The 21747-nt window shown below is 46.2% G+C and overlaps 1 protein-coding gene across 1 annotated transcript in view; it reads right to left on the bottom strand.

The window, feature by feature from the left end:
- The window catches only part of AHRR (aryl hydrocarbon receptor repressor), a 277305-nt gene that overhangs the window by 243101 nt on the left and 12457 nt on the right, over positions 1-21747 (bottom strand). Inside the window, exon 3 of the mRNA XM_066579246.1 lies at positions 7469-7650. Coding sequence (XP_066435343.1) covers positions 7469-7650 — 182 coding nt within the window. The remainder of the gene's footprint in view (positions 1-7468; positions 7651-21747) is intronic.

Genomic DNA, 21747 nt, shown 5'->3' with positions numbered 1-21747 from the left:
TCTGGGCAAGAAAAATGAAAAAAGTACATACAGAATGGGAGGAATTGGGCTAAGCAGCAGCACATGTGAAAAAGACTTAGGTATACTAATAGATCATAGACTGAACATGAGTCAACAATGTGATGCAGCAGCCAAAAAGGCAAACATAATTCTAGGATGTATTAAGAGAAGCATAGATCTAGATCACGTGAGGTCATTATCCCCCTCTACTCTTCCTTAGTCAGACCTCATCTGGAATACTGGGTCCAGTTCTGGGATGTATTAAAAGAAGCATAGAGTCTAGATCACGTGAGGTCATTATCCCCCTCTACTCTTCCTTAGTCAGACCTCATCTGGAATACTGGGTCCAGTTCTGGGCACCCAACTTTAAAAAAGACATAGACAAACTGGATCAAGTTCAGAAAAGAGCTACCAAGATGATGAGCAGTCTGCAAATCATGTCCTATAAGGAACGGTTAAAGGATCTGGGAATGTTTAGCTTGTAGAAGAGAAGGCTGAGAGGAGACTTAATAGCTGTCTACAAATATCTGAAGGGCTGTCACACTGCAGAGGGATCAGCCCTATTCTCATCTGCACAAGGAGAGACTAGAAGCAATGGGATAAAACTGAAAGGGAGGAGACACAGAATAGATATTAGACAGTCAGGGGGATCAATGAGTGGAACAGGCTGCCACAGGAGGTGGTGGGTTCTCCATCAATGGAAGTCTTCAGAGGCTGAACAGACATCTGTCTGGGATGATTTAATAATCATGCATTGAGCAAGAGGTTGGACCCGATGACCCTGGAGGTCCCTTCCAACTCTATCATTCTAGGATTCTATGATTACATGGCCTCCAGAATCACCCGACCTAAACCCAAATGAGATTATTTGGGTTGAGTTGGTGTCACGACCGGCGGCTCTTGGGGTCTCTGTGCCTGCACCGCCGGTCCTATCACCCGGGCTGCGGGGATACGGCGCTGGGGAGCCTTGGTCTTTGTGACCTTCCCTGGCCGCTGTAATCCTGAACGCCGGCTCTGGGAGCTCGCTCCCGTGCTCAGGGGATGGGCGCCTAGGTAGCTGGGTTTCTTTAGCAGGCGCCGGGGGTGTTTCTTCCAGCGTCCTGTGATTGGGTCCTGCTGCTGTCAAGTTCCCCGCCCCAATCAGCTGCTGGGGCGGGAGTTCTGACAGTATTTAAACTGCTCAGTTTCCTTTAGACCTTGCCAGTGTATGTTTGGTCTCCAGCTACACCCGCGTTACCTTGAATTGATGCCCTGTTTTGACTCGCCTCCTTCGGATCTGACTTTGCCTTCGCCTGACCCCTTGTACCGCGTTCTCTCCTGTTGCCGACCTGGATTGCCTGACCTGCTTTTGTGTTTGTTTCCCTGTGTTTCTCTGTGAGTCTGACTCCTGCCCCGCATCCCTAGTTAGCCTAGGGATCGTCACCCAGTTGTCGCCCCTAGGGCCTAGCCTAGGGGGGCAAGTAGGTAGGGACAGGGGCTGCGGGTAGGACTAGGGACTTCCACCTGCCCGGACTCCAGTCATGACAGTTGGATTGCAAAGTGAAAAGCAGTCAAAAAGTCTCAGCACCTCTAGGAACTCCTTCAAGACTGTCGGAAAACCATTCCAGGTGACTCCCTCATGAAGTTGATTGAGAGAATAGCAAGAGTGTGCAAAGTTATCACCAAAGCACAAGGCGTGTGAAATATAGAATATATTCTGGTTTGTTTAACACTTTTTTGTTTACTACTTATTCCATATGTGTGTTCAATGTTTTCATGTCTTTAATAAGGGTCTACAACGATGAAAATAAAAAGAATAACCATGTAATGGAAAGGTGTGTTCAAACTTTTGACTGGTACTACATGGATGGATGGATGGATGGATCACTAGCACTTGCTGCTCACTGCTTAGTATTAACGGTTCCTACATAACTTGTGTCTTCTTGCTTGTGAGAGGAGCTACAGAATCAATAAAATGCACAACGGAAAAATGCTGTTGGGGGGTTTGGTGTCGGTTGTAGGGGTGTGCCGGGGGGTGCTATGGAGTCATGTGATTATATCACCTGACTACATATAAATGATGTCACAGGGATGACATATGTATGGCAAGTGTTCACTTTGAAGGCAGCGGTGCGTGGAAACAGCGGTATATAGCAGTAAGTATCTTGTTAGTTTTTAATGTAGATATTTCTATAGCACACACATATTGGCGGCACTGTACACAGACTGTCATCACTTATGTCGGGCCCTCACCCATGGGGGCAACAATCTACACTCACCTATTAGCATGTTTTTAGAATGTGGAAGATAACACACGCAAGCATAGGGAGAACATGCAAACTCCGTGCAGATGTTGCCCTTGGTCAGATTTGACCCAGGACCCCAGTGCTGCGAGCCTACAGAGCTAACCGCTTACTTTTTTATATATTAAACCAAATAATTTTTTTTAGGGTAGGTTCACATGTGGTAATTACAATGCGCAGTTTTTTTTACCATGGATTTGCGTGCAGAAAATATGCAGATATTACGGTACGGGTCGGTGGATTCGATTTGCAGAAATCCCACAGACTGCACAAAAAGTCTGCAAAAAGTCAAGTGGGTGAAATCTGAGAATCCACACCGAATACTTGTGGATTTTGTTGCTGATTTGTTGAGGATTTTCCATAGCAGTACATTCAACCTGTGCGGATGAACCCTTAAAGGAGAACTGCTGGGTCCTAGGAGCCCCATGAATTAAGCATGTGGACCTATGGGATAGAGGCTGCTATATGCGGGGAGGGGGGGTGTTGTTACACTAACCTGTCTCCCCATAAACTCGTCTCTCGCTGTATGGGATGCACACTGTGATACATTGTGATTAGAGATGAGCGAGCATACTCGCTAAGGACAATTACTCAATCGAGCATTGCCCTTAGCGAGTACCTGCCTGCTCGGAAAAAAAGGTTCGTCTGCCAGCGCGGGTGACAGGTGAGTTGCGGCAGTGAGCAGGGAGGGGGGGGGGGAAGAGGGAGGTACTCGCTAAAGGCAATGCTCAATCGAGTAATTGCCCTTAGCGAGTATGCTCGCTCATCTCTAATTGTGATATAACACTCTTCGGTTCCCTGTAAGGTCCTTGTGGTTTAGTTATATAGGAGTCGGGTTGTGCAGTAGAAATAGTTCCCGCTGAGTCATTTTATGGCCATCGATGTTTCCCAGTAATCTGCATTTTCGTCACCGCATGGAATTAATATCTTTCTTTCATTTTCTGGTCATTAAATATTTACTGCCTATCACAGTCTTATCTGTTTTCTGATGAATAGTCTTCAGAAAGCTGCAGTCAAAATAGTCAAAAAGGCTTAACAACTCTGTTTCAGTTTTCACTAATATTCACTGGGTATTTAGGGGGGGTTTAGGAACTGTCAACTTGTCCCTTTGTTACTGTACATAAGACTGTACATGTGTGGTGTGCGCATCAGTGAATTTTGTATGCTAGGCCACGCCACATTTATGTTAAGCCTCCCCTCTTGTGTCCCTTCAGTAATATGGCCCCTAAGTAACCATCTCACAGTATTGTGCCCCTAATTGACCCCTTCAATATACTGATACCTCCCATATGTGGTGCCCTCCCTCCCCTGGGCCTTCACTCACCTTCTTGGCCAGACTAAATATGAGAGAACACAGCTAAGGCTGAGTACGTCTTCACCCCTCGTCCCTGAACCATGCCTACCCGATCTTCCTTGCAGCAGTGTCCAGGAACAGTAGTTACCTTCAGTGATCATATTTTTGTATTTTGTCTTTATCTTTCCATAACCTTCCAGCCATGACTTATCTCAACACTCCCTCTCTATTCTGTCTCCAACACCCTTCTTAGTCCCCTCTGTGGCCCCACTTATTTAATAGTGCCCCCTAGTTCCACTGAATCTAGGCCCTCACTCCAGCAGTTTAGCACTGTTAAGCAGGACAGGGCTGCCAAAAAAAGCGTGGCTCTCTAGACAGCAATACAATCTTCAGAAAAATGCCAGAGTATCACTGCAGGCCACCAAAGACACCACAAGGACAGGGAATGCCAATAACAGGAGAATAAGGGTAGTAGTTGTCACGAGTGACGGCACCATTCCTACACACCGGAATAATCACAGACACAGTCTCTGAGTACCTCTAGTCCCCAGGAACGGTTAGGGCCCAGTCTAAACTGTACTTGAAATAAACTTGCAGCAAACAATTATTACAAAGCAATTTAAGTACAGTCTTCCCAGTGCAGGTAAGACTAGAGATCAGAGGTCAGGGAGGATACACAGGATGACACCGATTCTGCAGTCCGCGTTATCTGTCAGGTACCGATCCTGGATTGGGAAAACTCCGGAGGAGGAAAGAAGGTAGGGGTCACTCCACAGACACTCTGGCTGTAATTATTGACTTTTACGATTTGCACCCCGCACTGGAGACACGTGGGTGCGACAATTAATTAGTGTACTTCTATGCGGTGATACTGGCTCTGGACGGCCGCGTAAGAAACCTTGAAGACTTAAGCGTTCAGTACCTCTGCACTGGCCTTGTCAGAGAAAGTGATTACTCACAATTGCTCTCTCTCTCTCTGATTTGGGTCCTCACTCCACTCACATCCAGAGTACATTCATCACGGGAAATCTCTCCTCCTCTTCCATCTTCACCACAAGGAAGCTGAAGGTGCCTCCATGTGGCTCTGTGTTAGAACTCTCTCTCCCACTCCAGAAGATGGACTCACTTGTGAAGATGGAACTCTTTCCCGCTCTCAAGCACTCCTATTTATACCTTCACTTATACCACATGATATGACAGACTGCTATATAAAGGCAGACTATGATTTTATGAAAGTTAACCTCTCAAGCGCCACAGCTGTGCAACACACATACTGGAGATAACAAGACAGGCTTGCACAGTTTATCCACATGAGACAAACATGTATGACATTTATGGAGGGGACCAGGATGATATTCTGGGCCACTACACTAAAATAGTGCCTATTATCTTATGGGGGGAAAACCTGCATTTCTTTTGCAAGAGATGTGCAATCCGTTCTGCACAAAAGACGTAACAAACCCCGACGTTCCCCCTCAGAAGCGTGGGGCGAGAGAGTAACAGATACAAAGCTCCCCGTCCTGTGGAGTGCGGGAGAGTGTAGTCACAAATCACGGAACTGGATATTCTACTATTAGGGAATCGTTGTTTGCACTGTGCAGAACCGGTAAATGACAAGTGCTGACACAACCGCGGAGCGCATTCTGCTTGCCAGTTCTTCAGAAAGGCCTTTCATTACAAAGACTCTCATTCTGAGAAATAACCGGGAACAACTGAAAAAGTCATTTTGAAACCTCCTATCAACCCAAATCTCTGCAAAATATTGACAGTATCTTCCATATTCATTGTGCGGAGTCAATGTGTCGTCTCCGCAGGGCTGGCGATCGCAGGCGCTTCACACACGGCGACCGGACACACTTGTACCGGCTTTTTTGAAACATTAATTTTGTTTGCAAACGATAGAAAAACAAACGATGCTTTAAAATCTGCAGTGAAATATTGTGAAGTCCAGAGAATTAGTGTTTTTGGTTTTTGCCGTTTTTGTAGTATTTAGGGATTTTATGAAGAGGCAGGGTACTCTATGGGGCTTGTTGGTGTTGTTTTTCTTCATGATATTTGTCTTCCCTCTAAGGCCTCCGCATGTGGAATCCCGCAGTGGAACGCGGCTCTGACAGCATCGGCGTCCACATGTACCTGCTCTGTCGGCTTCTTTTCTGTACTGCGGATGGCCCCGGTGGCTCACCGTCGCACATGCTCAGTACAGACCTTTCTTTCCTGCACCGTTGCAAGGTGATGACGCAGAGTCCTCGACCTGTCCGTAATGTAAATTGCAAATGTATAGGATGGCGTCCATTGACTACAATGAAAGCCGTTCGCAAGGAATCTGTGCAAAAATGGAACATGCTGCGATTTTTCTTCTGCTTGTGGAAACCATAATTGGTTTCCATAAGTGGAAGGAAAGAATCGACTTCCCATAGCATGCTATGGGCGGTATTTGCTGCAGATTCATGGGTTGGACGAGAGACCTCTGATGTGGGTCTAAGCCTTCAATAAGTCCAGAAAACGTAAGTACAGAATATCACAAATCAAAAAAAACACCACCAAAAGCAACTGTAAAAACCATGAAAAATAATGAATTGCACGCTGCGCGGTTTACATGAGAAACACTGAAAAACTGCGTGAAGCAGACTTCAAAGTCCTGGTAATAGACATTGTGGACCACAAATAAACCAGGCTTAATTTAGGCTCTAGTATTGTTCTCTGCAATGTGGCTTTAGGGACCTTTCACACGGGACTGAAGTGTCCCGCAGGACGCAGCGCAGATGCAGGTTTTTCTCAACCAGGGCTATCTTGTGTTTTTACCACCGACTATTTGCGGAATTCCATCTCCTGCAAGTTAGATGTCCGCAGCGACAATTATGCAAGACGTCCTTAATTCTGTAGAAGAAAGCTTTTCTGCTGCAGAATTAAATCTTGCAGATTAGAAGTAAAGAGGTGCGAATTTTAACAGGTGCGGAATCCACGCCCCATCGGGAGAACATTGTGGTGCAGAACTGTCTGCAGGGACTAATTCCGTCCGTATGAAAGGTCCCTTAGCATCTATAAGAAATGTTTATCTGCAAACGCCGAATGAAGTGGCTCCCCATCTCTGAAGCAGCAACCAGCAGCAGACCACCGCCTGCACACACAGCCTCGCCTCGTATCACGGGTCTATCACCCTAGTGATCTTTCACACAGGTGGAATATTTCGCCACTTCTGCAATCCATGGGCTTCGACAGATGAACATGTTTCACAATACACTCCAGCGCAATCTTTTAGCGCAGTGAACGAGTGTATTTTGTGCGCAAGCCTGCCCACGAGAGAGAGAATCACCCCACCCTTAAATGGTTAATTAGCCTAACAAGGTGCTGGTTACTGCGGTATGCGCAGCATTTAGCGTGTACCTGCGCGTGTTTGCGCACCTCCCATAGACCTCTACGCGGCTCTTTGGTGCACAAACACGCACAAGATAGAGCAGGTCTTATTTTGCGCCCGCGAAAACAAAGGAAGTGATAATGAATGCATTGAAATCAATGGGTTCTATCCTCCACCTTATAAGTAAAAATGCGCTGGCCTGTTTAGCTGCGGAATGTGGAAATATTCCACCCGTGTGAAAGGTCCCTCAGAGGCTCCGAAACAATATCATAAGCTAAATGAATGCAACCTCATGCAACAAGACTTTGTGTTTTGCTATCTGGCATTACAAGACGCCCCGAGACAACAGCTGCGAAGGAATGACATAAATCACTTGCAGACTGGACATCAGAAACCGCGCAAAATCTGTCAACTGATAAGAAGCGAGCAGAATAAATGTCTACCGCTGCGCAGAAGCAAAGGCGGCCCAGACCAAAAATTACATTGCAAAGGTGAGCTCAACAATTACCGTGCTGCCCACGGACGGCCGGGACCTACCTTGGAAGAAGCTTTTCACACGCAAGTAACTGACGCTGAGACGAAGTATGGAAAGTTTATCCAGCTTTGTAATAATTTCTGGAGGGAAAGGCAGGAGTCCGGCCAGTCGGTCTAATTCTGCATTTAGTCGATCTCTGTGCCTTTTTGAAGGGTTTGATTTTTCACTCCCCGATGACGGTCTCCTGTGATAGAAGAGTACAAAGCTTTCATTGTAACTCAGTACAGAACTTAAAGTATTCCCTTGTCAGAGATATTGTTCCATATCCCTTATTTGCATATTACCCAGAGGAGCATGCATGGCCTTATAAGTCTACTCACTCACCTTCTAGGTGCTCTCCTTAAGGAGTGATGTTACCCTCCTAACTCACATCCCAGGCCTCTCAGTAGCCAAACCAGGATCCTACTACAGACTGGTGAAGGGCAAACACCCCCGAAACAGCTGTCTGTGTATGGATTCTGGCTTGGCTTTCAATTCCCAGTCATTGTAACAAGGCTTGTATAAAGAGTAACATTGACTTGCAGGAATGCTGCCTTCCAATAGGTGGCGCTGCAGAGGTATTGTTCCATCCGCCTTACTCGCGTGTCAAAAGTGAAACCTTGCCTGCTCTCCCGAAGCCCTCGGGCTCGTTCACACGTACCAGAACATGCAGCAGAATTCGCCACCGTAGAAATCTGCACTAAAATCCACATGACTAAATAAAGATTTTAATGCAGAATTAAGTCATTTTTAATTCTGCATCAAATTCTGCACATTGGACATGCGGACGTTGTTGCAGACTTTTCTGCATGGCGGCAAATTCCGTTGCAGATTAAAGCATTATGTGAAAAAGCCCTTATGTGTTTCTCAAAGTCAACTGAATGTGTCCCACAAACTGGAGGCTGGAAATGTCTGGAGAACAAAGTGGTTTTCAGACAGCTTCCTGCCAGCCATATTAGCTTGTGGGGCTAGTATTTCCTGGTCACCCATAAAGTACAATGCCTCCTCCTCATCCCTCCTGGGCAGACAGAGAAATAGGAAAAATACCCTCCTTCACTTCATACTCCATAATTGAATTGATGTTCTTCATAGAGCGTGAAACATGACAGAACCTACAACAAGGAATGCTAAGAACAGAGTCCGGCAGTGACATCACTGCGAAGAACTAACTTCTGGAGTTACAGGACAGCAATACAGCTGGTAACTAATCAAAGTAATGACAACATGATCCAAAAAAACATTTCTAAAAAAGGTTTCATATAATCCCACAAACTCTTGTTCTCAAATGTCTGCAAATATATTTTTGTACTGATACTACCATCTACGGGCGGACTACCCATGCCAGCATTAGGGCAGTGCCAGGGGGTCTCCAAGCGCAAGGTCTACAAGGAAAGCAAATAAATAACTCTTCTCCAATGCAATTTGTCAACCCATTAAGGACCAACCACTGTAAATTTATGGCACTTGGTCCTGAGCTTTAATCCTGACTAATAGTAAAAATACAACGCGGGATTAGAGTTCCTGCAATCCAGCAGGAACAGACCGAGGACCCAGAGGAGAAGACAGAAGCTGTTCTTAACTGCCTCTGCCTTCTCTCTTGCATACTACGAGTGCTATGTAGTGAAGAGCGAAAGCGCTTCTGCTATTCGACTCAGCAATCACGTTACTGCTGGGTGACCCCTGTCACATCAGAGCTGCAGGGTCCTAGAAGACCCTGATCAGCTCTGCCGGTGACCACTGTCCCTGCAGGGGATGTTTTTCTCTGCATCTGAGGCTCCTATGGATGCCCCTGCTACAGTGGAGGAGTGTGAAAGGAATCAGGCAGTAAAACAACCAGATTGGTAACATTCCTAAAAAGTGTGTGGTCCTTTATGTACAAAACAGCCTGATCCTTAAGGGGTTAAACACATTTTCAAGCCTTTTCAATTGATGTTTTCTCCTTGAGTGCTGCCTGGTACTGCCTGGCATAGCCACACATGGGCAGTGTATGCCGCTGAAGTGGCCCAGAATTTGGGCCCCACAGCATGTATTTAGCTATCTCATTTGATGTATATGTATGTATGTGTGTACTGTAAACTCGGTTAGTTAATGTGCATTGGCCTAGGTAGGTCACAAAAAGATTAATGTCTGGTGCCTTCTCTGACTAACTTATGTAAGACTAAGCACAATTCACCCTAACTCACTTTGTCCTGTGTCAATCACCCTGGGATTGGGTACTGGGAACTTCCTTTAGCTCATGATTGGTTGGTCGGGATAGTACAAAGTGTCAGAGCATGGATCGGGCCAGGCCAGTCTGGGGGAGAGAAAGAAGGAGGGTAGACAAAGTCTGAGCTCAAGTTAGGTCGAGCCTAAGGTAGGCTGGACCAAGTCAAGCAGTGTCTGGGGAATTCAAGTTGTGGATCTGGCCACAGGAGAGTCTTTTTCCAACCTCAGATAGCATCTGAGTCAGGGCAGACCCCGCACACCTGGAAGGAAATCAGGCCTGTGTACCTCCGGTTTTACTAAAGCTCTTTGGTCTGGACTCTTTATTTCACCGTTCCACCATACTCAGAGTTGCACTTGAACCATTTGCTGTCACCAATCCCCCTTGTGAAAATCCGCCTACTGTGCTAGTCAACGTTCCACGCAGAGTAGCCGCCACCGTGACTAGGTCTGAGTTAGAATATCCACTCGAGTTACTTCTGCTAACTTCAGCTCGTTGCACCGCTGAAGGGGTTGCAGCACTTGAGTGGTCACTACAGCCACTACTTGTGGGGGCTAGAGGGTGGGCCTAACTTATTATACCTTAGTGCTCTATCCCGAGAAATGACCAGCAACCGAAAATCCCAGAAAATGTATTTAGACAGAGACCAATAATGAAGTATAAGTAGTGGTCGGCAAAGGGACGGGGGTGAATTCTAATGAGTCGGACAGCACTTCTTCTCCACCGCTGCCACCAGTTCGATGTGTGTAATGTAGTAAATACTGAAGACTCTACAATACAAGCCGGCAAACTCTGTATCTTGTAATCCATCATTAACAGCAACCCCAGCAGATGCTCGCCACACTCTGATGTGCCACACTTGGATGTGCCACGCTCTGATGTGCCATGCTCCTCTCCATCGCGTTTCCTAATGAATTACAGCATTGTGTTCAGCAGATGATAGAACGCAGATGTGAAAACATGAATAAGACACTTGACTGAAGGAGAACTCTGACCTTTACAGATTAGAAGCTCGGCTAATTACTTCTCAGTAGACGATCTATCAGACCACACTGGTACATGTTAATTAAAAGTAACATTTCCAAAATAATTGTAATCATATTTGTGAGTTTGGAGTTTGGTAAGAAGATGAACTTGGGAACCCCCCAAATAGGAGAGATTCATCTTCTGGTCTTTCTCACTTCCAGCGCTGTATGAATGGCTGAACATCTACTAGCTGCCCGTGACGTGGCGGTAAGAGGAAGCCGCGGCGCGTTTTCTGTACAGGTGTCTGTATGTGCAAGAAGCAAAGACTATAGACCTGAAGCTAACAGTAGTGGGAAGTACCTTCACTGCTGCACTGTATGTTCTTACTGATGAGCCTCTATGTACAACGGGGATTGCTTTAGGGCTCCTGCAGAAGAGCGAAGGCGTAACGCTCATCTGCAGAAGCCTTTAGGGCTTCTTAACAAGGGCGATTTTGTGCGTGAAGCATTTCGTGTCCCGCACCGATGTGAACGGGCTTTGGCAGTGTAGAAAAGTACAGGAAAATGTGCAGGACGTACGACAACACCATACTTTTTCCCAGCACTGAATTACAACATAATGTGGACCTGAAGCATCAGACTAAGAGACCTTTCACACAGGACGGAATGAGGGCTTGAACGTATGTGCAACGGAGCGTATTCGTGCGTGAACAAGTTATGAGTCCTCGTCAATGTGGCATATTTTTTACTGTTCAAACCTCGCACTATTGTGCATGCAAAAAAGAGACAGCGCAAAGCTTAACTTTTCTCGTGCGTAGGAATTGCACGCGAGAAACACGCTCGTCAGAACTAATCCAATGAAATCAATGGGTTCGCTTCATCTCATTTTACAGGCATGAATTTCATGTGTGCAAAAGCCAATACAAATGAATTCGTCTGTTGAAGCCCTCAGTCCGCGCAGACATTTCTGCACCTTATCCCTATGGGGCTTGAATTTCTGGTCGTCTTTACTTCAAAAACCACAAGATTAACCCTTTCCAATCCACTGTTTGACGTCTTCCTACATTCTGATTGAAGCTTGTACACCTGCATTGTCAGAAGACGTCCGACAGGGTATTCTTACCGTCTATTGCCAGCCACTACACTGTTGGAGCCTCTCTGGCGCACACACACACTGGTTTTAGCCAGCAGATGGCACCGTTGTATAACGGTGAAACCCTAAATCCAAAACTGGATTGGAAAGGGTTAAATTCTACAGTGGAAAAACTTGCGTTTGTGGAACTAAGGATGTCTTGCAGAATTGTTGTTGCGGATTTCTATCAGATGTTCCTGCGCAATTAAAGTCTGCAGGAAAGAACGCAGGAAATTCCGCAGCTAAAAACGCAACAAAATCTGCCCTCATTTCAAAGTCCACATGTGCGCTGCGTCCTGCGGACAACTCTGTCCCGTGTGAGGAGTCCCTAAAAGCCTCTTTTCATGGGCCAACGATCAGCAGAACGAAGGTTCCTACAAATGTTGTTTTCGATCGCGGGAGCATCTCCTTGTGTAAACAGCGAATACCCGGTATAATACATCAAAAGTGCGCAGATCAGAAGCGTCTGACATCACCACCATGACCTAGATTTACAGATAGCTGACTTGTATACTGGTCCGTGCCGCACCGCAGGTCCGTTCACCCAGTGGTGTCTGATTTTTTTGTGGGGATTCTGCCTCGAAAACCGTGGCAGGACTCCACAGCTGAGCCAGATCCGCATTAGGAAGCGATACGTTGCCTGTCTTTTTGCCTCAACACAGATATGAAATCCAAAACAGAAATATCCGTGTTATGAAGACAGCGGCATGACATTATAATGAACGGGGTGCGAATTATAAGTGCATTTTACTGAAAGGACCCCGAATATCCGAGGGATCTCAGAGAAAACCTTGACTCATTTTCCAGAGCAACCAATGAGAATTCAGCTGCCATGGCCAACACGGACAACAAAAGTAATCAATTGCCAATATAATATGTATCTGCTACGTCCGTGTGACCTGCGGAAGGAAAATGTTCCGCATGTAACACGTTATACCGCGGCAGAGGCCGGGAGGATTATTTTCTCTCTACACATTTCAAGGTTTGTTTGGCAGACTGGCCAACTCTAGCAAAGCAATCTGATGTGAACAGGAATGTGCTGATCTAATCAAGTCATTCAGTAATGGGCCAATGGCATGGAAGATTATTCTTGTTGCCTAACCCCCACCACCACCACCACCACCACCACCACCACCACCACCCTTTCCCCGTGGGGTGACCGGTAGATCTCTGGGTGGACTCTCCAGGCCTGGATTCTTCTTCTTACTACTTCTTAGCTCCCTCTACAATATTTTTACGTATAACACATTCTATATAAGCCTCCCGTTCCTCACTGTTAGATGAATTTCCTCATCAATATTGATTTTAATTTTCAAAGGTAACATAGTAACATAGTATCTTAGGCTGAAGTGACACAATGTCCATCTAGTTCAGCCTGTGTTCACCCCCCTTGTTGATCCAGAGGAAGGCAAAACAACCCAATGAGGCAGAAGCCAATTTAGCCCGTTTGGGGGAAGAAATTTCTTCCCAACTCCATAATGGCAGTCAGAATAATCCCTGGATCCACCTTTTAGTTCCTACCCGACTTCAAGACCCGAATCAACAACCCCGCTGGTCATCTAATGTCTATATCCTGTAATATTATAAAGCTCTGGAAAGACATCTAGTCCCCTCTTAAACTCCTCTATGGATTTTGCCTTCACCACGTCCTCAGGCAGAGAGTTCCACAGTCTAACTGCTCTTACAGTAAAGAACCCTCTTCTGTGTTGGTGATGAAACCTGCTTTCTTCTAGACGTAGCGGATGCTTTCTCGTTACCGTCGCAGTCCTGGGTATAAACAGGTCACGGGAGAGATCCTTGTATTGTCCCCTCATATATTTATACATAGTTATTTGATCGCTCCGTAGTTGGCTTTTTTCCAGGGTGAATAATCCCAATTTTGATAGCCTCTCTGGGTATTCCAGTCCTCTCATTCCATTTATTAATCGTTTACTGGTAGAATAACTAGGTACAGTCCAACAGTGGTACAAACTCATGCCAGCAGGAAAATGGTGCAGAACACAAAGTGGTGTGACAGGGAGGAAAATCACAGGATAACATTACCCGTGCTGTTCTGTTCTCTAACATACTATGTTTCCAGCCAATCTCCTACCGGTCAGCACTCACGTTTGGAATACAAGCACTCCACACTGCATGACGGCTTCTCTCTCCCCCTCCAGGGGTAACACTGGAGTCTCTTGGGTAGAATAGGCCCAGGACAGGCTGATGGAAACCTTTCAGCCTCATCCATTCCAGACCACACATAGCATATGGTGTCTGTGTGGCTCACTTGCAGAACTCCAACTTCTCCTTCCTTCTCTCTTGTAAGCCCAAACTGGAGCTCTTACAAAAACATCTTGCAATCACATGCAGTATATACAAAGCATGATCACGTGTCACACAACAAGATACATTTTCCAGACATCTCACATACCAGTCAGTTAAGCCATTCAGTGCTGCAGCTATGCAATACACATCATATTCATGCAACATGAAAGCCACTGACAACACAAAGCACAAGACAAATGCACTGAAACATTATGGAGGGGCCACATTACTCTGGGCCACTACACTAGCAGACCCGATCAGCTCTGGTAGTGACTACTGTCATACTGGGGAATGGTTTCTTCCACTACGGGAGCCCAGAGGTCACATGATCGCCGGGATTCCCTGCTATAGCAGAGCTGCAGGGTCATATTAGACCCTGACCAGCTCTAACAGTGACTAATGTCACTACAGGGGATTTTTCCTACAGTAACTGGGGCTCCTATAGATGCCCCAGCTACAGTGGAAAAGTGTAAAATAAAAAAAGACCATGTGAATGACCCCCAGAGGTTTTATATGAGTTCATGGGAGACATAGATGGTAAAAAAAATAGTTACAAAAATAAGTTTAAAAAAAATTACAGAATAAAATAAAAATATATATATATAAAAAAGAAAATGACCCTCTGACGACTCCAACCAAAACCATTGCCGTATTTGTGTAATCCAAAACTATGCATACTATATATCAAAACGTCCAAAACAAAAGGAGGAACCCATTCCTGTACTTTATTTTAGCATAAATATACTAATTTAAAAAATGAAAAACTATAAATTTAAAGAAAAAAATCTTGTTTTAGATTTTTACCCCCAATAAAACTAGAAAAATTAAAGAAAAAAAAATTGTGAAAAAGGATATAAAACAATAGCCCAATGTGTCACGAAAAAAAAAACGCAGCAAACACAATTTGTGTAGCTGAAGAAAAAAAAAATATGGCAGTAAAAACCACCACATGGGTAAAATCCCTAGAAAGTGTCTGGTCCTTTAGGTACAAAACAGCCTGGTCCTTAAGGGGTTAATGAATATCTAAAGCTGCATTGTGCGAGCGCTCACCCAGTGATAGGCAATGTTTCATCCTGTCTATATATAAAAAAATCATTTCAGAAAAATAATGAATTTCACTAAAATGTTTACAATTATTGCCACCCCGCAGTGCGATTTAACGGTACCAATGTGTTCCTATGGCAGCCGGAAGCCTGGCAAAGTTCTCCATGTCGGCCATGTAACTCAGCCTGTTACATAAAGCCTCCAGCAGAGTGTAATGGGCTGCTGTTATAGGCTTAGTAGAATGCACTACATAAGTAATGCAGTGTACTATCTTAACCCCTTAAGGACCAGACTGTTTTGTACCTTAAGGACCAGACACCTTTAAGGCCTCATGTCCACGGGGAAAATCGGGCCCGCTACGGATTCTACATGTAGAATCTGCAGCGGGTCCCTCCTGCCCCGCAGACATGAGGGCTGAAAATAAGAATTTAAAAGAATTTACCTATCCGTAGCGGGCGGGGAAGGTCAGCTGTTCCTCACGGCCGGATCTTCTTTTTCGGCCGGCGGATGAATTCGTCACGCAGGCGGCACGTCGCCGGCACGTCGTCGACGTGCCACACGCATGCGCCGGGCACATCCGCCGAGCCGAAGCAAGAAAGATGCGGCCGTGAGGAAGAGAAGACCTTCCCGGTCCGCTCCGGATGGGTAAATACTTTTAAATTCCTATTTTAGGTCTCCCGCGGATCCGGACGGCTTCCATGGGCTTCAATAGAAGCCCGCGGGAGCCGTCCCCGCGGGAGACCCGCACGAAAATGGAGCATGGTCCAGATTTTTTCATGCTCCATTTTTTTTAAAATCCCTTTTATTGACCATCCGCGGGTATTTATCTACCCGCGGGTGGTCAATGCATCCCTATGGGGTGCGGATCCGCATGCGGGAGATCCGCTGCGGATCTTAAATCATATTTTGCCCGTGGACATGAGCCCTTAAGGATTTTACCCATGTGGTGGTTTTACTGCCCTATTTTGTTTCCCTCAGCTACCAAAATTATTTTTGCTGCGTTTTTTTTCCCATGACATATAGGGCTATTTTTTATATCTTTTTCACTAAGTTTTTCTTCCCATTTTTTTGTTTTATTGGAGGTAAAAATCTGAAAAAAAAAGATTTTTTTTAACATTTCTAGTAATTTTTTTTTAATTAGTAAATTTACGCTAAAATAAAGTACAGGGAAGGGTTCCTCATTTTGTTTTGGATGTTTTGATATATAATATGTATGGTTTCAGATTACAGGGCGCATATGGGGACGGTTTTGGTTGGCGTCGGCTTTGGGTTATTTTTTTTTTTAATGTATATATTGTTGTTTTATTCTTTAATTTTGTTTTATTAATTTATGTAACTATTCTTTTAACTATCTATGTCCCCCATGATGTCATATAAAACCTCTGGGGGACATTCACATGTTTTTGGGCTTTTTTTATTTGACATTTTTCCCCTGTAGCTGGGGCATCTATAGAAGCCCCAGTTACAATTGGAAAACATCCCCTGTAGTGACATTAGTCACTGTCAGAGCTGTTCAGGGTCTAATATTACCCTGCAGCTCTGCTATAGCAAGGAATCCCGGCGGCCATGTGACCCCCGGGCTCCCGTAGGGGAAGAAACACTTACTTTCACTTTTTAGTACACAGCGCTCATTGAGCACTGTGTATTTGGGGAAGGAGCAGGCAAAGAGGGTTAAAAAAAACTCCTGCCTCCACCTCTGGGTTATCAGCTGCTACTAACAGCTGACAACCCCTCCTGCTTCTGATTACAGAAGCAGAAGGCTTTAATCCCCGCCATAATTTTACATACGGCTGGGCTTAAAGCCTGGGACCAGGCACTGTATATTTACTGTGCGTGGTCATAAATGGGTTAATGATGGAATGATCACATCTTCTGAGGGACTAAAAAATAGCATCCAAAAAAGTTAAATAAAGTTTAATTTAAAGGGAAAAAATCCAGTTTAAAAGATATAGAAATTTTCCCCACTAAAAGGCTCACAGAGGACAAGATGACGGGGCGCAGGCTCACGGAGGACAAGATGACCAGACTCAGGTTCACAGAGGACATGATGGCCAGGTTCAGGCTCATAAAGGACAAAATGACCGGACTCAGGCTCACGGAGGACAAGATGGCTTGGCCCAAGCTCATGGAGGACAAGATGACAAGGCTCAGGCACATGAAGGATAAGATGACCGGGCTCAGGATCATGGAGGTCATGATGACCGGGCTCAGGATCATGGAGGTCAAGATGACCGGGCTCAGGATCATGGAGGTCAAGATGACCGGGCTCAGGATCATGGAGGTCAAGATGACCGGGCTCAGGATCATGGAGGTCAAGATGACCGGGCTCAGGATCATGGAGGTCAAGATGACCGGGCTCAGGATCATGGAGGTCAAGATGACCGGGCTCAGGATCATGGAGGTCAAGATGACCGGGCTCAGGATCATGGAGGTCAAGATGACCGGGCTCAGGATCATGGAGGTCAAGATGACCGGGCTCAGGATCATGGAGGTCAAGATGACCGGGCTCAGGATCATGGAGGTCAAGATGACCGGGCTCAGGATCATGAAGGTCAAGATGACCGGGCTCAGGATCATGAAGGTCAAGATGACCGGGCTCAGGATCATGGAGGTCAAGATGACCGGGCTCAGGATCATGGAGGTCAAGATGACCGGGCTCAGGATCATGGAGGTCAAGATGACCGGGCTCAGGATCATGGAGGTCAAGATGACCGGGCTCAGGATCATGGAGGTCAAGATGACCGGGCTCAGGCTCACATTTTTGAGTGGTGTAATGCTGGCATAGATATCAAACAACTGAAAACCTACTATCATAGATGACCAGGCTCAGGCTCATGGATGGACAAGATGCCCAGGCTCAGGCTCATGGAGGACAAGATGACCGAGCTCAGGATCATGGAGGACAAGATGAGTGGGCTCAAGCTCACAGAGGACAAAATGACCAGGCTCAGGCTAATGGAGGGCAAGATGACCAGGCTCAGGCTCATAGAGGACAAAAAGGCCAGGTTCAAGCTCATGGAGGAAAAGATGACCAGGCTCAGGCTCGTGGAGGAAAAGATGACCAGGCTCAGGCTCATGGAGAACAAGATGGCGGGGCTCAAGCACACAGAGGACAAGATGGCAAGGCTCCGGCTCGTGGAGGTCAAGATGACTGGGCTCAGGATCACAGAGGACAAGATGATCAAGCTCAGGCTCATGGAGGACAACATAGCCACGCTTAGGCTCACTTATTTCGGTCGTGTAATGCTGGCATAGATATCAAACAACTGAAAGCAGTGCAAAGCTGAAAAACATGGAGGGAGCTCACCTTTAGGTTCGCCGAAGGTTGTGAACGACTTATCAACAGTGGTTGTCATTATATTTTTTAAAAACTCCTACTGAAACGCCATCATTTGACCGAACCATGCGTGTCGTCTGATCTAAGCGTGTTCCACCAAAATTAACTTCCATATAGCTGTTATTTCTAGGCTTGATCTTAGATGTCGGTGGATTGTTCTTCCTCAGCGAAATGGAGCTTATCTGGACCGTTGCCTTCCTGCATTTAAGTTCCAGAGCCCATTTAAAGAAAGTTAAATAAACAAGTTGGCAAAATGTGAGAAGCTTTTACTATGTATTATATTCCACAGCAGAATGTGTAACTACAGCAGCAGTAAAGAGAGCTCTTAAACTGCAGCCCACGTTCACTTCACGGAGCACCTGTTCCTAGCGAGAACCAGCAGCGATACAACCTTCACTAATACAGGGCTATCTTACTGCACTAGAGGCACAGTTGGCCGACAAATCCCGTCATACATACAGAATTAACTCTTTGATCAGAAGAAAACTACAGTCATTCTGAAAGATATCCCATCATAGGAATATATATATATATATATATATATACACAGTATATATATGTACACACACACACACTCATCGTCACAAACAATCCCTCCCCTCTAGCTTGGATACAAGATCTGATACGGGCAGGCATGGAGGCTCTAGTACCCTGTTGTACCGCCTCTAGCTTGGATACAAGATGTGATACGGGTAGGCATGGAGGCTCTAGTACCCTGTTGTACCGCCTCTAGCTTTGCTACAAGATGTGATACGGAGGGCATGGAGGCTCTAGTACCCTGTTGTGCCATCTCTAGCTTGGATACAAGATGTGATACAGGCGGGCATGGAGCCATTAAGGTTCCATATGATATCCTGCGGCGTATCAGTCTACATTTGCTGTAACCAAGCCTCTAAACTCGTATGCTATTGAAGTTGGTGTCCCAGTTGGTCTCATACATGTTCTATTGGAGATAAATCTGGTGATCGGGAAGCCACAGAAGTGTGACAATGTTGTGGGGCTCCTGTGACCCCCTTGTGTGTGCGGCCGAGCATTATCCTGCTGGAAAATGCTTCTTGAAAGCTACCATAGGAGGCAGAGCTGTCATTGTCCCTTGTACCACTACTAGGGGTGACCAGCTATCATATATGATGGCCCCCCAGACCATCACACCAGCAGGGGGCAGTGTGCAGCTCAACAGCAAAGGCAGGATTTAGGTGTGCCTTCCGAGATCTCCAGAGAGGAACACAGCTGTCATCAGTGCCCAAACTAAACCTGGATTCGTTCATGAAGATAACCCGGTTCCACTCCATAGCATCCAGTTTCATCGTTCCCGACACCAGTACGAGCGAAGGTGACAGTGTATGTCAAAGGCAGAACACATAATGGGCACCGTGAGACTGAATGTTTTTCAGTCAAATGTCTGAAAATGGTTCAGATGAATATAGGGGTGTAACGATTGTGCCCCCTGTCTCTGGATGGTGGACAATGAAACAGTTGGAGCTGCTCGTGCTTGTTGGACAGTCAGATGATCCTCTCTACTGGTGGTCTGTCAGGGGCGTCCTGAGCCCAGTTGCCTTGTGGGCCCTCACTTATCCACTGGTCACAACACCTCTTGACGGTCTGGTCAGACGGTCCTCTCTACTCTTAGTCTGTCAAAAGCATCCTGAGCCCGGTCACTTTGTGTGCTCTGATACATCCACTAGTCCTAACACCTCCTAACAGTCTGGTCAGATGCTCCTCTGTACTGCTGGTCTGTAGGGGGTGTCCTGAGCCCAGTCGCCTTGTGTGTCCTCACACATCCACTGGTCCCGACACCTCCTAACAGTCTGGTCAGATGCTCCTCCCTACTGGTGGTCTGTCAGGGGCTCCTGAGCCCGGTCGCCTTGGTACCCTCATGCATCCACTGGTCCTAACACCTCCTAACAGTCTGGTCAGATGCTGATCTCTACTGGTGGTCTGTAGGGGGCGTCCTGAGCCCAGTCACCTTCTGTGCCCTCACGCATCCACTGCTCCTAACACCTCCTAACAGTTTGGTCAGATGCTCCTCCCTACTGGTGGTCTGTCAGGGGCTCCTGAGCCCGGTCGCCTTGGTACCCTCATGCATCCACTGGTCCTAACACCTCCTAACAGTCTGGTCAGATGCTGATCTCTACTGGTGGTCTGTAGGGGGCGTCCTGAGCCCAGTCACCTTCTGTGCCCTCACGCATCCACTGCTCCTAACACCTCCTAACAGTTTGGTCAGACGCTCCTCTCTACTGGTGGTGTGTAGGGGGCGCCCTGAGCCCGGTAACCTTCTGTGCCCTCATCCACTAGTCCAACACCTCCTAACAGTCTGGTCAGATGGTCTTCTCTACTGGTGATCTGCAGGGGGCGTCCTGAGCCCGGTCACCTTGTGTGCCCTCACTCATCCACTGGTCCCAACCCCCTCTAACTGTCCAGTCAGAAAGGCCGGTGGGGACAATTCATTGATACGACTAGCTTCTCACATCCCAATAATGCGCCCCTCTCAGACTCTGGTAACGGGGTGAAATCTCTTCTCAGCGCCGTAGAGGTGTCTAGTGGTCAACAAGCTCTACAAGCGGAAGTAGAGGTCACTACACACAAGGAGACTCCGAGAGCCTTTTATAGGCCAAGGGGGGGGGGAACCACTTTTAGGGCCTCAGGTGGCAAGACCGTTCATCTAAGCACTCCACAACTCTACTCATTGAGATGGAACTTCTACTAGGGTCCGGATTGTTTTTCAACAAAGAGTGAATATGACTATTGTTTTGAAATGATCAAATTCAGGCTTGAAAAAATATAAACTAACGAAGGCAAAACCAGATGTTAGGAGCCAGAGAAGTTAAGACAGAGCAAGGCTGTTATATAGAAACAAAAACATATACAGAAAGTCTAAAACCTACATGGCCTGGATGTTACAGGACCTGTGACTCTCAAGGAAATGAACCAAGCGCAAATAAGAAATACACTTAGCATTCTGACTGATTGTTACATAGCATTAGATTTAATTCATAATTGTATAAACTAATCACTGTTTCATTTAGGCAAAGTGTTAGGTAAGTATCTAGCTAAATACTCCTGCTGGCCAACAGCAACCCAACTGCCAAAAAACAAGGAAAAATAAGAGGAGATGCAAAAATTCAAATTGCTAATCAGGTTAATGCCTTCTGGTTTTCTAGTTTCAAGCCCTGACAGAACTACCTGGCGTCCACCTGCCCCTCCCTCAGGGCGGCATGCACTGGAGTCATCAGCAGGATGCATGCCATGGTAATAAATGTAGAGCAGAGGTTTAAACACAAACATAATGGAAATAACTTGACAAATGAGTCAAG

This window comes from Eleutherodactylus coqui, chromosome 9, assembly GCF_035609145.1.
Source record: "Eleutherodactylus coqui strain aEleCoq1 chromosome 9, aEleCoq1.hap1, whole genome shotgun sequence".
Taxonomy (NCBI): Eukaryota; Metazoa; Chordata; class Amphibia; order Anura; family Eleutherodactylidae; genus Eleutherodactylus; species Eleutherodactylus coqui.
The sequence above is the reverse complement of the archived record's forward strand: the minus strand, read 5'-3'. Positions and strand labels throughout refer to the sequence as shown.